This window comes from Ochotona curzoniae, unplaced genomic scaffold, assembly GCF_017591425.1.
Source record: "Ochotona curzoniae isolate NIBS_2020 unplaced genomic scaffold, NIBS_Ocur_1.0 scaffold_1852, whole genome shotgun sequence".
In the NCBI taxonomy this organism is placed as follows: Eukaryota; Metazoa; Chordata; class Mammalia; order Lagomorpha; family Ochotonidae; genus Ochotona; species Ochotona curzoniae.
Window position 1 is genome coordinate 11,871,049 of NW_024467087.1, and position 13,175 is coordinate 11,884,223.

Sequence of the window (13,175 nt, forward strand, 5' to 3'; positions counted from 1 at the left end):
GTAGATCTGCCTTTCTATTAAAAATAAATAACTCTTTTAAAAAAAAAAGAGTTGAAACAAAAAGGAATTTTCAAAGGCTGTAAACAGGCTTGTGAACAGTTTCAGTGGGTAATGGAATTTTGGGGGTTGACATCTTGTGTCTCTGTAGTAGTTTTCTAGAAAAAAAAAAGTTTTCTGTTTCCTGATCAGAAAAATGGTAACAATAAGACACACACATACATACACACCCGCCATGTGTGCTTGAGAGATTGAAAAGGCTCTGAGATCAGGCAATATCTAGACGGTTAGAAGAGGATTTTCTTTCGGGGAGAGAACACTGTGAGGCTGACAGGAAGGAGAAATGAGGAGGAAGGATGGCTCTCCAGGGGCCCCTGCGAGCAGGGAGGGAGCAAGACTTGCCAGGAAGCAGCAGGTGCGACAAGCTTTATACAGCATGTGCACACGGGATGAGACACAGAAAAAGACCAAAACGCCGATGCTGGCACCTGGGCAGTAAGAGGAGATGATCTTGTAAGTATTCATTTGCCTTCCATACTGATCCGTAACTTTAAAATCAGGGGGAAAAAAAACACCCAACTACCACAAAGGCAAATACTGAAAATGTTCTTCCCAATTCAGGCGGGTAACAAGTTAGAAGCAGCCAGATCGGCCTGACCCTGGGACGGAGGCCACTCTGGGAAAGCAGGTGACAGAAACAGGCATGTCAACAAACTTATGGGGTTTCCCACTCATCAGTGTCCTATCTTTCTAGTTGAGGATAAATAGCTCAATTAATATCTCAACTTTTCTGTTATGATTTCAATACACAAATGTTATATTTCCTATTACAAAATTTATTTAGTTGAAAGGCAGTTAGAGGGCCTGACACGATGGGTCAATGGCTAAATCCTTACCTTGCAAGCACCAGGATACCATATAGGTGCTGGTTTATGTCCTAGCTGCTCCACTCCCCATCCAGCTCCCAACTTGTGGCCTGGGAAGGCAGTGGGGGATGTTGCAAAGCTTTGGACCATATGTGGGAGACCCAGAGGAAGCTCCTGGCTCCTGGCTCTGGATTGGCTCAGCCCTGGCCATTGTGGCCACTTGGGGAGTGAACCAGCAGATGGAAGATCCTTCTCTGTGTCTCTCCTTCTGTCTGTAAATCTGCCTTTCCAACAAAAATGGATACATCTTTTTAAAAGAAAGAAAAGGAAGGAAAAAGGCAGAGAGAGGTCTTTCATCCACTACTTCATCTTAAAATGGCTCTAATAGCTGGAGCTGAGCTGATCTAAAGCCAGGAGCCAGGAGCTTCCTCCAGGGCTCCCATTAGTGCACAGGGGCCCAAGGACTTGAGCCATCCTCTGGTGCTTCCCCTGATGCATTAGCAGAGAGGCGGATGGGAACTGAAGAAGCCACGACTGCCATATGGGATACTGGTGTTATAGATGGCTACCTAACTTCCTGCAGCAGCGTGGGCCTGCCTGATACTATACGACAACTCGACAGGCATGAATTTAGTTTCACTGTAGAGGCTAACCTAAACAGTTGTTCCCCTTAATTTCAAGTAACACATCTGCAAAAGAAAAACCAAACAGTACAGGAAGCATGAAGCAGAGAATGAACATCCTGTGGGCTGGAGATCACGTCTCCTTCCTCTGCCATGCCTTTGGCCTAGTGCCCACATCCCTTTCCCTTTGACAATGACTGTAGACTTACCCAGCATTTCTCAGAGGGTCACAGATTCACGTTGGATTCTCTCAGCTGCCGGGATGCCTCTTCTCACCTCTGATACGCTATAGCAGGCTTAGCTGTAGTGTCACTGAGCTACCCACTCCTGGGCAGGTCTGATTTCTGTAACCCTTGGCAAGTGACCAACTCTTTTCAAAACTGTCACTACCGAAAATACCCACCTCAGCAGAACAGAGCCCCTTTCTGGGGATGGCCCAATCCGGTGACCCATCAACAGCGAGATGGAGACCCAGCTCAGCACTACATGCAGGGCTGAGCTAAAGAGCCATCCTGGCTTGTAGCACTCGCTGTGGGGTTTGCGGGGACCTCTGTGGACCTACGATGCAGCCCAATTTCTTTGTGCTGTGGGCATCACTCTACTACTCTTTCTTCCCTCCGAAGCACTGATCCCAATAATGGTAATGAACTTCTGGCACGCAAGCCTCCTTCTCATAGTAGCCCCATGCTAGCCTCACTGGCAGCCTATTTTCTTTCTTACTCATACAGGACACAATGGCTCAGCTTACAGCTAATAACATCTGAGTCAATGAAACACAGGAACACTTACGGTTTATTAAGGTACGTAATTTTTATTCATGATCTGCACTTTTATCTCAACAAGCCCCAAACACCACTTTCTTGGCATTTGGGATCAAACAGGTTATTGTTGGCTGCCTCCTTAACACCAATTCTTTTACTTCTTCCTTCCTCATCAAATCCTGATTTGACTCACTCTGTCCCAAGGGAAATGGATTTTGATCTTGGCTCCAGAAGTGGGCGCGACTGGGCAAAGGGCAATGCGAGCCCGAATCTGTCATGACTGTGAGCCCATTCTGACCAGTACGTCTTCATGCAAGCATGTTCAAAGAGCAGACACAAAGATTGTCTCAGGGAATCCTGCACTCCACTGGCGACTGACAGCCCCCTCCCGACCATAAGCAGGGCTGGCCCTCGGTGCAGCTGGTTCTAAGAGCATATGGGGTGGAAATCACGTGGATTCTCAGTGTTAAACTGCAGCAGTGGGTCATCGCCATCAGGTCTGAGCTGCTCCTGCACTCCCCAGATGTGCAGTCCATAAACTCCTCTTGTTTAAGCCAGTCTCATCTGGGCTAGCTGGACGTCTAGAACATTCTAACTGAACCAGAGACCCTCAAGATTACCGCAATATATCTGTCTGGTTTTCTCGCTTGCCACGCCTCTGTACATCCTCCCTGTTACTTCCCTACACTGCCCTGGGATTTTGGTGTTACCTTTGCCCAAACTGACTTGCAGCAGACTCTCCCCCCAGCCTTCCTCCCTCGGTATTGACCTGTTGCTGTGTCTCCCAAACTCCAAATTCTCATTCCAAAGGATTTTTCTCCCAGATAGATTCCTCTTTCCATTAGCATGTGTGGCCTACTCTTCCAGCACTGCAAGCTGCCTGGTCTTGCATTAGAGTCACTTGTACACTTGACCTTACGCCCCTGAGGGAGGAACAGTTTGCATTCATCTCAAGCCCTGAGACAGCTAGCACAGGGCCCCAACACACAGGAAGTTCCCAGAATTATCTATGGAATTTGGTTGCTCCTTTAGCCTATGTGACCCTAGGCAATTGTTTTTTTTTTTCTTGTGAAGGCTCATTGACTTTTTTTAAAAAAACAGATTATTTATTTAAAGCCAGAGTTACAGTATGGGAAGGAGAGACTGAGGTACTCCATCTGCCGGCTCACCATAAGTGGCCACAATGGCAGGGGATGACCCAGGCAGAAGCCGGGTCTTGTGCCACTTTTTAGTAGGGAGCTAGATTGGAAGTGGAGCACTGGGACATGAATCCATGGGACATGTGCCCGAATGAGATGCTGTTGTTATGGCAATGGGCTTGACCAGCTCAGCTACAAAACTGCCTGGACTCAGGGGTCATTCCCCCCAAATATAGTTATGTGCTGTAAGTGACAATTAGGACTCAGAAGCCACACTTTAAAAATAGCACGAGAACCAGCTGACGCCAACATCTTTGCCCAAGTTCCAAGTGAAGGCCGGGTGGGCACCTTGGGGACCTGACTTGGCTACACAGAACACCTGTCTAACTAGAACAAGGGTGGCAGCAGCTAGAGAACATTGCCAAGAGGGTGACTTCACAAGTATTCAACTTCAGAAGACCGGACTGAGGAGGGATGAGCCAATGTTAAGAAGGGGGAGGTGAACAGCCTGGTTGTGAATGCATTAGTGCTGATGAGATCCCAGTTTGGGAACTGGTTACATATCAACATGTCACCTTGGAGAACTCCTTCATGCTGTGACTCAGCTACCTTATCTGAAAAACAGGGGACAGCAATAGTGCTTACCTGCCATTATACCGAATGCACCAATACACGCAAAGGGTCCATGCATAATAGTAAGGGCTCCGTGAAGTGTAACTGCCTGTGAATACAAACTCAATGTCACTCACTGGGTAGGTGGGTAAAATGGAAAGTGGGGTCCAGTGCGATAGCCTAGTGGCTAAATCTTCACCTTGCAAGCACAGGGATCCCTTATGGGCACTGGTTTGTGTCGCACTGGCCCCTCTTCCCATCCAGCTCCCTGCCTGTGGCCTGGGAAAGCAGTTGAGGATTGCCCAAAGCCTTGGGACCCTGTACCCACGTGGGAGACCCGAAAGAAACTCCTGGCTCCTGGCTTCAGATCCGAGTCTTTAGAGAGAAAGGCTGACTTTGGCTCTGGGCAGGAAAACACAAAACCCTGATATGTAGTATGTCTTGTGGTGCCAGAACATAGAGACGTGCTCAAAACAGGGGTCTGACAAGAGGCTACAAAAGGCGAGGGAAAAATGCGAGACTAGTCGTTGCAGGCAGGGAACACCATTGTGGTCCAGGACATTAAGTTGCTCTTTGTAAGGCCAGCAACCCTTTCAGAGCGCTGGTTCAAGTCCTGGCCGCTTTACTTCCGATCAGACTTCTGCTCATATTCCCTGGATGGCATTCAGATGACGGCTTGAGGACTTGAGCTCCCATGTGGGAGACCTGAAGGGGTCCCTAGCTCCCGGCTGGGGCCTGGCTTTGAGCTGGCTGTGGCAGCCATTCAGAGAGTAATCCAGTAGATGGAAGATTCATATTCATTCTCTCTCCCTGTCCCCGCCTTTCAAATAAAATAAATCTTAAAAAGAATTCTGGGAAAAGGAAGTCACACAGCATCTAACCAAACCTATCATTTCAGAGCTAATACAGTCATCATTAAAGGAATGGAAAGAATGTTAAGAAAGTTTCATTGAAAAGCAACCAAGTTTGAAAGTCACTTCAGTCACAACAAGGAAGTCCATTATGAAGTACACCCATGTTGTATAGAGAAAAACATAAAGCTTGACAGTTTATGCGTGAAGTCACAGATAAAAAAAAATCATCACTCTTCCAAGTGGCTTGAAGTGTCCAGAAAATTCACATTCAAAAACGGCAGAGCAAATACGACCCTTCCTGCCGGCAAAGGTCTTTGTCTACAGCTGCCCACAGGTGGTAAAGGCAGCAGAAAAGCCTAAGGAGCACAATGGAGAAATCCCACGAGTCTTTGAAAATTCTTACCCCTGCAACAAGGCAGCTTACACTTGGAAAAGTCAGCTGTGATCTCAAAAAGCTGTGTTGAACGCACACATCCTTTGGGCTGGCTTAACCTTCGCTGGCTTAACGTTTTGAACTATGTTATGAGTGTGATCATTCTGACCTAAGAGCTGGGCTCTATAGATAAAGCGGCAATGAATCGAGAGAGATTAGGGAATAGAATTGCCTGGATTAAAATTCCTCATATGCTGTGAGTCTGAGCCAATTACGCAACCTACATTTCTTAAGCTCCAACTCAAAACAAACAAAGCAAACTCCCTTACAGGAGTTATCATGAAGGATTCAAGTGTGGAAGCACAGTTCCATTACATAGATACGCATAAAAGTTACACACACACATACACATACATACATACATAGACATTATATGGAAATAGTTTGGTAGATGGTGGCTAGTCTTTCTTAAAATCATTTTTGGTTCACTCTCCAAATGTTCCCAAGGGCCAGGGCAACTGAAAGCCAGGGATCCATTTCTCCCAGGGGAGAGGCGACAACACCACTACATGATCCATCACTTGCTGCCCCTCCCTCCAGTCCCCATTAGCCCACTGCTTCCCTCCCCCCCAGAGGCTGGGATGCAGGGTTGACACACCACTTTCCTCTCATGGAAGTAGCAAGCTGGGTGTCCACCTGGGCCCGTTTCCTTCCCCGCCAAGCCCACACCCAGTGACCTGTCTGCTCGAGCGAGCTGAGCTGCTGCAGCAGCTGCTGTTGTTTAGGAACTGCTTGACCATTTGAGACTCTAAAAATCAGCCGAGAAGTGTAAGAGTTATGGAGAGTGACTTTGAGGCTGTGCAAGAGGTCAGGGCAGGATTCGCCCAGGTGGTCTTGGAGATGCGGGCCCGCATTCGTCTTTTGGGGAGATGGAGGGAAAGGCTGAAGAAACAGCAAGGTTGAAGAAAAGAGAGAAGAACAGGTCAAACAACCATCTCAGCTATATCTTGGCAGCAAAATACGGGGCAAACGGAGACTCTATGATGGACTAAGTCAATCAGTGGATTCTTCAAAGACCTCATAGTACTTGGAGTGGCAAGATTGGTAGCGATTCATAACTGTTGAACTATCAAAACCACCTGAGCAAGAACCTCGGAGCATACCCTACATCCGGGACCTGGGGAGGGTGAGAAATTGGGTGGGCCTTCTCCCTTAATATCCCCCTTTAAACATGAAGGAAACAATATGGAAATAAAAATAAATTTAAAAAAACAGCAAGGTTGATCATGGAAGTTAGAGAAGCAGGCAGCTCTTTTGCATATGGACTTAAAGGGTATTGTCAGCATTTTCTTTGGAGTTCAGCAAGCAAGCTGTATGATCTGATTTATTTATCTAAAAACCAGAGTTGCAGAGAGAGGGGAAAGAGACAGAATCTTCCACATGCCGGTTCACTGTTCAGATGGCCTCAATGACCATGGTTGGGCCAGGCTTTAAGCCAGGAGCTTCATCTAGGTGTCTCGCACATGGGTGGCAAGACCCTAAATACTTGGACCATCTTCTGTTGCTTTTCTAGCTGGATCAGAAAGAATAGTCAGGACCTGAACAGGCATCCACATGGAATCTTGGCTTTACAAGCAGCAGCTTCACCTACTTTACCACAACACAAGCCCTAATCTGATTTATATTTTTTAAAAGATCATCACCTCATTGGGGGGTGAAAATGCTGGCAAAGTGGGTTGAGCCACTGCCTGTGAAGCTGGAATTCCATTTTGAAGCAGAATCAAGTCCCGGCTGTTTCATCTATGATCCAGATTCCTGCTAATGCGCCTGGGAAGACATGGGAAGATAGCTCAAGTGTTTGGGCCCCACCATCCGTACAACAGCATAGAAAAACTGGATGGAGCTTTGGACTATTTGCTTCAGCTGGCCCAACCTTGGCTGTTGCGGCCGCTTGGACAATGATCTTTTTTAAAATTTTTTCAAGCTTTATTATTTTTATTGCAATGTCAGATATATACAGAAGAGTAGACACAGAGAGGAAGATCTTCCGTCCGATGATTCATTCCCCAAATGGCTGCAATTGCCGGTGCTGCGCTGATTCAAAGCCAGGAGCCAGGAACTTCCTCCAGGTCTCCCATGCGAGTGCAGGGTCCCAAGGCTTTGGGCTGTCCTTAACTGCTTTCTCGGGCCACAAGCAGGGAGCTGGATGAGAAATGGAGCAGCTGGGATTAGAAGTGGCATCCATATGGGATCCTGGCACTTGCAAGGTGAGGACTTTAGCTGCTAGGGCACTGCGTCGCACCCTGGGCAATGATCTTGTAGAAGGAAAGAGTCTCTCTCTGTTGCTCTGCTTTCTAAATAAATCTTTTAAAAGAAATGCACTTGCTAAAATACATCATCCCCCTCACCCTAAAAAAAATAGTACACACACACACACCATTGGGAGGCAGCGCAGTGCTGTGGGAAGGAAGCAGTGCTGAGGAGCCTGCGCAGGGTGCTGGCAGTAGGCAGGGGTGAGGAGACGCTCTATCTGCTAGGGATTTTGACTGACAGGAGGGCCTGGGATCTGACTGAAGGTTTAATTAGGATTACTTTGCTCAATGTGTCAGTCATGGAAGGCAGGTAAGGCTGGAAGTGATAGTTTGGCTCAGAGGCTACTTCCGTAAGCCAGGAAAGAAATGATGGCCATCCCGCCCAGGGCAGCCTCACCAAGTCCCTTGTTGCCACTCATTTGTCAGAGGAGTATCTGGGATGGCCTGTTCTAGAAAATGTGCTGTGGCTAAATAAAAACAACTCAGTTTAGTATCTGACACATATTAAATACTAATTACTGGCATTACCGGTATTTTTCCTGAAGTCCCTGTAATTTTAAAATGAGCTCAAGACAGCCCTTAAAAATGCAAATGAAATCTCACACCCAGCTTAAAGCTCTCAAGTGTTTTTCCTCTGTGGAATGCAAAAAATCCATACTCCCTGCCACAGCATTTTATTAGCAGACCATCTCAATAAATCCGAGTCAGTTTTTCCCTGCTTACATTCTAGCAGCGATAGGGAGGGGGTGTAGACAAACTGAACAATGAACACCAATGTAAATTAGAAATCATGTTGTTGAACTACAACATACAATACTGTCCCCAAAATCGGAAGGAAGGAAGGAAATCACTTTTTGGCTGGTTCAATCCTTTTAGCTAGTACAGCATGCTGTTGTGTGCAACTGAAAACAGAGGAAGTAAGGCGATTGAGCAGTGGGAGGCAAGATGAAGTATTAACTAGCTATTGAGTGACATTTGCTGGGGCGGGGAGACCCAATTTACTTCACATGTAGTACCACTATTCTCAAGCAGCCAGCGCTATGAAGGGTGACAGAGCTGAAAACATTTTGTAAACTAGGAAGTTCTAGGACTACAGCAAACTATTGCTTAGTATTGTTTCAAGCTTTCTACTTTGGTGCTGGGTGTAACATTTTAATGAACCAAATGGTCAGATGGCCCAGTGGTAGCTCATACCTCACTGGGAGCAGAGAGAAGCGATTCAAAGCTTTGGTTTAGCTTTTCTCCCAGTCCCTAGAAAAGCAAAAGGATTTTGCTGTTGCTCCACTTCCCATCCAGCTCCCTGCCTGTGGCCTGGGAAAGCAGTCGAAGATGGCCCAAAGCCTTGGGACCCTGCACCCATGTAGGAGACCTGGAAGAGGCTCCTGGCTTTGGACTGGCACAGCTCCGGCCCAGGTCCAGCCATTGCAGCCACTTGGGAAGGAAATCAGCGGATGGAAGATCTTTCTGCATATCTGTCTTTCCAATAAAAAGAAATAAATCTTAAAAAAAAAATTATCTACATGCAGGACGTGTCTGAAAACAATCCGGAGATGAAGCCGAAAGTTGAACCTAAACAATTGGACTGAATGCCAAGAGAAAGTCACCTTATTTTAGCCTAGCAAAATGTAGCAAAGCGTGCCAAGGCTCTGAAATCTCATATCTCTGAAGTTGGAAGGAACTTTGTGAGCTCCACCAACCCATTCCACCAGAGCATCATTAGTGCCTATGTTTGGTAAAGATTACAACTTACACTAGCCCCCCAAAATTAACAAACCAGGAAAAGATAACAGAAAACTACACTGGGTTAATCTGTAGAGAACGGTTGGGCAGTTTCTTTTAAAGAGACAGTCTACTTTAAAGGATGTTTACAATGAAGAATTCACTAAGAGGTAATTTATTTTTTTAATTTATTGAACTGCATTTAAAAGGAACTGCTGACAAAGATTCACTGGAAACAATCTGAACATATGGGAAAATACAGCCAACGCTACTGAAACACTAATAAAATAATAACAGGGCCTAGGTGTACTCAACAGAACAAAACCCCTTCTTATATGCTCTATTTTATGTGAAACTGACTACTGCTTTTCTTTTCTAAACACACAGTGACATAATTAATATGCAATCACCTTTGTTCTTTCCTGAATATATAAAAATTAAAATACCAATTAAAAAACTAATATATCTTCTCTTTAAATGTTTCTTACAGATACAACTTCAATATTTTCATCTCATAGTGGTGTGATTTAAGATAATTTTTTTCATTCACAAGTTTAACATTTAACAATCCTTCCAAAGGGAACTGATAGTCTATAGGCTCATAGTGCAAACAAAGAGTTTAGGAATGCAGCAAATGACATATCTAAAATATAAAACAGATAAAAACTTTCATAAGGTACATGCAAAAAGCTCTATTTATAAGCAGATGGCCACAGAACCAGACATTTGATCACTTTACTGGCGATGTCAATGAGACTCCTGATGTTTTCCAAATTCAGCCTGAACCTTCATCTTCAGGCTTTGTATTTTGCTTTTCCAGTTTCGCTAATGACACAAACATGCTACAAAATAAAAATTGAGAGATTCACATTAGAAGAGCGTATTCCAAAATAAAAGGCAAGCTATTCTTATCTGGTAAGGATAGCTTTGTGCTGCCAGGCTTTTGGCTAAACAAACAGTAACTTTCAGGGAGTGTGTTGGAACCAAATGCATAATTTGTCCCATTAGTTTATTTTTTATCTCAATATGCACTTTTAAATAACAAATGAAGCAGGCAATTTGAAATGTATCAAAGTGGGAGGGGGCAGGGTAAGTAGAGAAAAAAAAGCATAAAAAAGCCCGTTTTGCTAGAATGCTGTTGTGGTCCCCTCATAGTCACGTTCCTAGCTGTATCCATGGAACTCTGTTTTCACAGCAGAATACTGGAAGGAGAGTAAATGAAAAGACTTAAAACACTATCATTTCTTTCTTTCTTATGACCACATTTATCACCCTAGCCTGGCCAACTTCCAGCTGTGTAAGGACGTCTGTATTTGACTACAACTTTATGTGACTAATGGGAACCATCAGCCTGTTCAAATTATGAGGTGCTGGAAAGAGAAAACAATTCTTGCCTTTCCTAAATTTTTATGTGGGTCTTGAAAAACGAGAGCGAGAATAAGAAAAGTTACTTACATTCAAATCTCTGAAGTATTCATTATAGTCGAGGGCATATCCTACAACAAACTTGTCTGGAATTTCAAATCCGACAACTAGAAGGAATCATAATTCATCATTTAGATGCAAAAATATATTGCTTTCAATTTTAATACTTGCAAATATGCCTTCTCTGCAAATGTTCCCTAAAGTAACTAAGCCATTTCATATACAACTTTTTTTAGGTTGAAGATGGTTAAATGATTGACAAAAACAGTAATCCACTTACAGTCTGGCCTGTATCCAACACTTCGAGGGGTCCTTTTCACCAGCAGGCTGTTAATTATAAAATGATACAAGAGACATATGGGCATCACAAAAGAGAATATTAACGCTCTTAAATGGTTTCATCTGCATTTATCATACCATGGTCAGGTTTAATACCCGTAAGACTTGGAAATGGAGGACGAAATCCTGGAGATGCTGGGTGTGTTGGGGGGGGGGGGGCAGCAATGAGCCTGCAGACAGCAATGAGGCCTTGACTGACCTCCACCCAGGGCCAAATGGATCCTTCTGGGAGCTGACTCCCTCTGCGGCCACTCATGGGGTAGAGTGACAATCAGCAAGGACACAAAGATAAGGGCTCTTGGGCTGAAACCCTGGAAATACAATCCAATCCGTAAGCTCTCAAGGGTGTGGGAGAGGTGAGCATCATTTTTCAACAAAAACATGAACATTTGGCTTGTAAGCAAGAACAGCAGGTGCAAAAAACCTAACTAGTGTTAAAGGAAGTGGCATTTTTGAGAGTAAAAGTTGTAGGTGAGGTAAGCCAGTTTTACAAAAAGCTGATTTTGCAACCTAAATCGTGTCTGTTGAAATGTTTCAGCCATGGCAGGGGAAGTGGGAGTTGGAGGAGGCGGACAGGGCATTTAGCCTAGAGGTTACAATGCCTGAATCCTTCACCAACCAAAGTCCTGGAGTTCAATTCCCAGCTCCAGGACCTGATCCCAGGCTCCCATTAATGCCCTGTCCCTGTTGCCCAAATGAAGACCTGCAAGTAGTTTCTGACTCATAGCTACAGCCAAGGTTCCTGGCCATTGCAGACATTTGGTAAAACGAACCAGTGAATGGGCGCTCCCTGTGTCTGTTTCTCAAATAAATAAAGAAAATTTTCAAAAGTTGTAGAAGATACTTTGAAAGCCTTTACATACGCTAAAGACAGTCCCAATAAAACTTATTTCATACCTTCTTAGATAAATATATTTAAAATCTGGCAATCTTGGCCGCACATCAGAACTACCTGGGTTCTTATAAAACTTATAAAACTCACACACTCTGGCCACGCCCGTGAGCAGCTCCATCAGACTGTTTGGGTTTTTTGTTTGTTTATTTGTTAACTCTCATGGGGTTCCCAATGTGCAGCCAAGGTTTAGAAGCACTGGTCTAAGCACGAAGCTCCAAGGAACATCTAATCAAGTTCCTCATGATTCTCTTCCAGTAATTAGTCAGAGGATACACTTGAACTCAATTTCCATTTAGAAAGATAATAACAAACCAATCGCAGCAAAAACCCTTCTCCCTGCCTGAACTCAAGGACACTCCAGAAAAGGTATTGCTGCACTCAGTGCAAGCTGTGTCATGCAATCAGGGGCGTGCAGCACCCCTTATACCCACAAATCTCGAGGCTTAAAATGAAGCTCCATCTGAACTGCTAAAGTGATTACAACAGGTTGGGAAAGGTGAGGAGTAAGAGGATATAAGGAGATAGAATAACAGATAACAAAAAACAATCAGAGGTGACAAGTGCCAGTATTCCACAGCACAGAGGAGAGACTAGTTCAAAAGTCCTACTACATTCTGCATGAAGAACTGAAAGAGGTGCTGGTAGCCTCCAAGACAAAGAAAAGTGAATAGTGAGGCTGGCATGGCACAGCAGGCCAAGGCCTTACCTGTGATGCCAGCATCCCACATGAGCACTGGTTTGTATCCCAGTGGCTCCACTTCCCTTCCAGCTCCCTGCTCACGGCTTGGGAAAGCTCCTGGCTCCTAGTTTTGGATCAGCACAGCTCTAGCTGTTATGGCCAGTTGGGGAGGAAATCAGCGGACAGAGGATATGTCTCCCTGTAAATCTGCCTTTCAAATAAAAAGTAAAAATAAATCTAAAAAAACCAAAGTAAAAAGAAGTGCACAATCTTATCACCTTATGCTGTGTATGTATTAACATATTACACTGTACTACACAAAAACGTATAAGAACTATGTTAACCAAATAATTTAATTTCAAAAGTAAATAAAAAAGCTGTATGAAAGGGGTTGTGCTGTGGTATAGTGGTTAAAGCCACTGCCCGAGGTGCCAGATCCCATACGGGAACCAGTTTGAGTCCTGACTGCTCCCTGCTGATACACCTGGGAAGGCAGTGGAAGATGGCCCAAGTGCTTGGACACAGACGTTGGTGAACCAATCCTGTTTCAATTTCATATCACAGACAATAGCGAACAGCCT

The 13,175-nt window shown here is 44.7% G+C and overlaps 1 protein-coding gene across 1 annotated transcript in view; it reads right to left on the bottom strand.

The window, feature by feature from the left end:
- Nucleotides 1–9,427: 9,427 nt before the first annotated feature.
- The window catches only part of HPRT1 (hypoxanthine phosphoribosyltransferase 1), a 29,245-nt gene continuing 25,497 nt past the window's right edge, over nt 9,428–13,175 (bottom strand). Inside the window, exons 7-9 of the mRNA XM_040999746.1 lie at nt 10,962–11,008; nt 10,712–10,788; nt 9,428–10,098 (exon numbers count right to left, since the gene is read on the bottom strand). Coding sequence (XP_040855680.1) covers nt 10,051–10,098; nt 10,712–10,788; nt 10,962–11,008 — 172 coding nt within the window. The 3' untranslated portion in view covers nt 9,428–10,050. The remainder of the gene's footprint in view (nt 10,099–10,711; nt 10,789–10,961; nt 11,009–13,175) is intronic.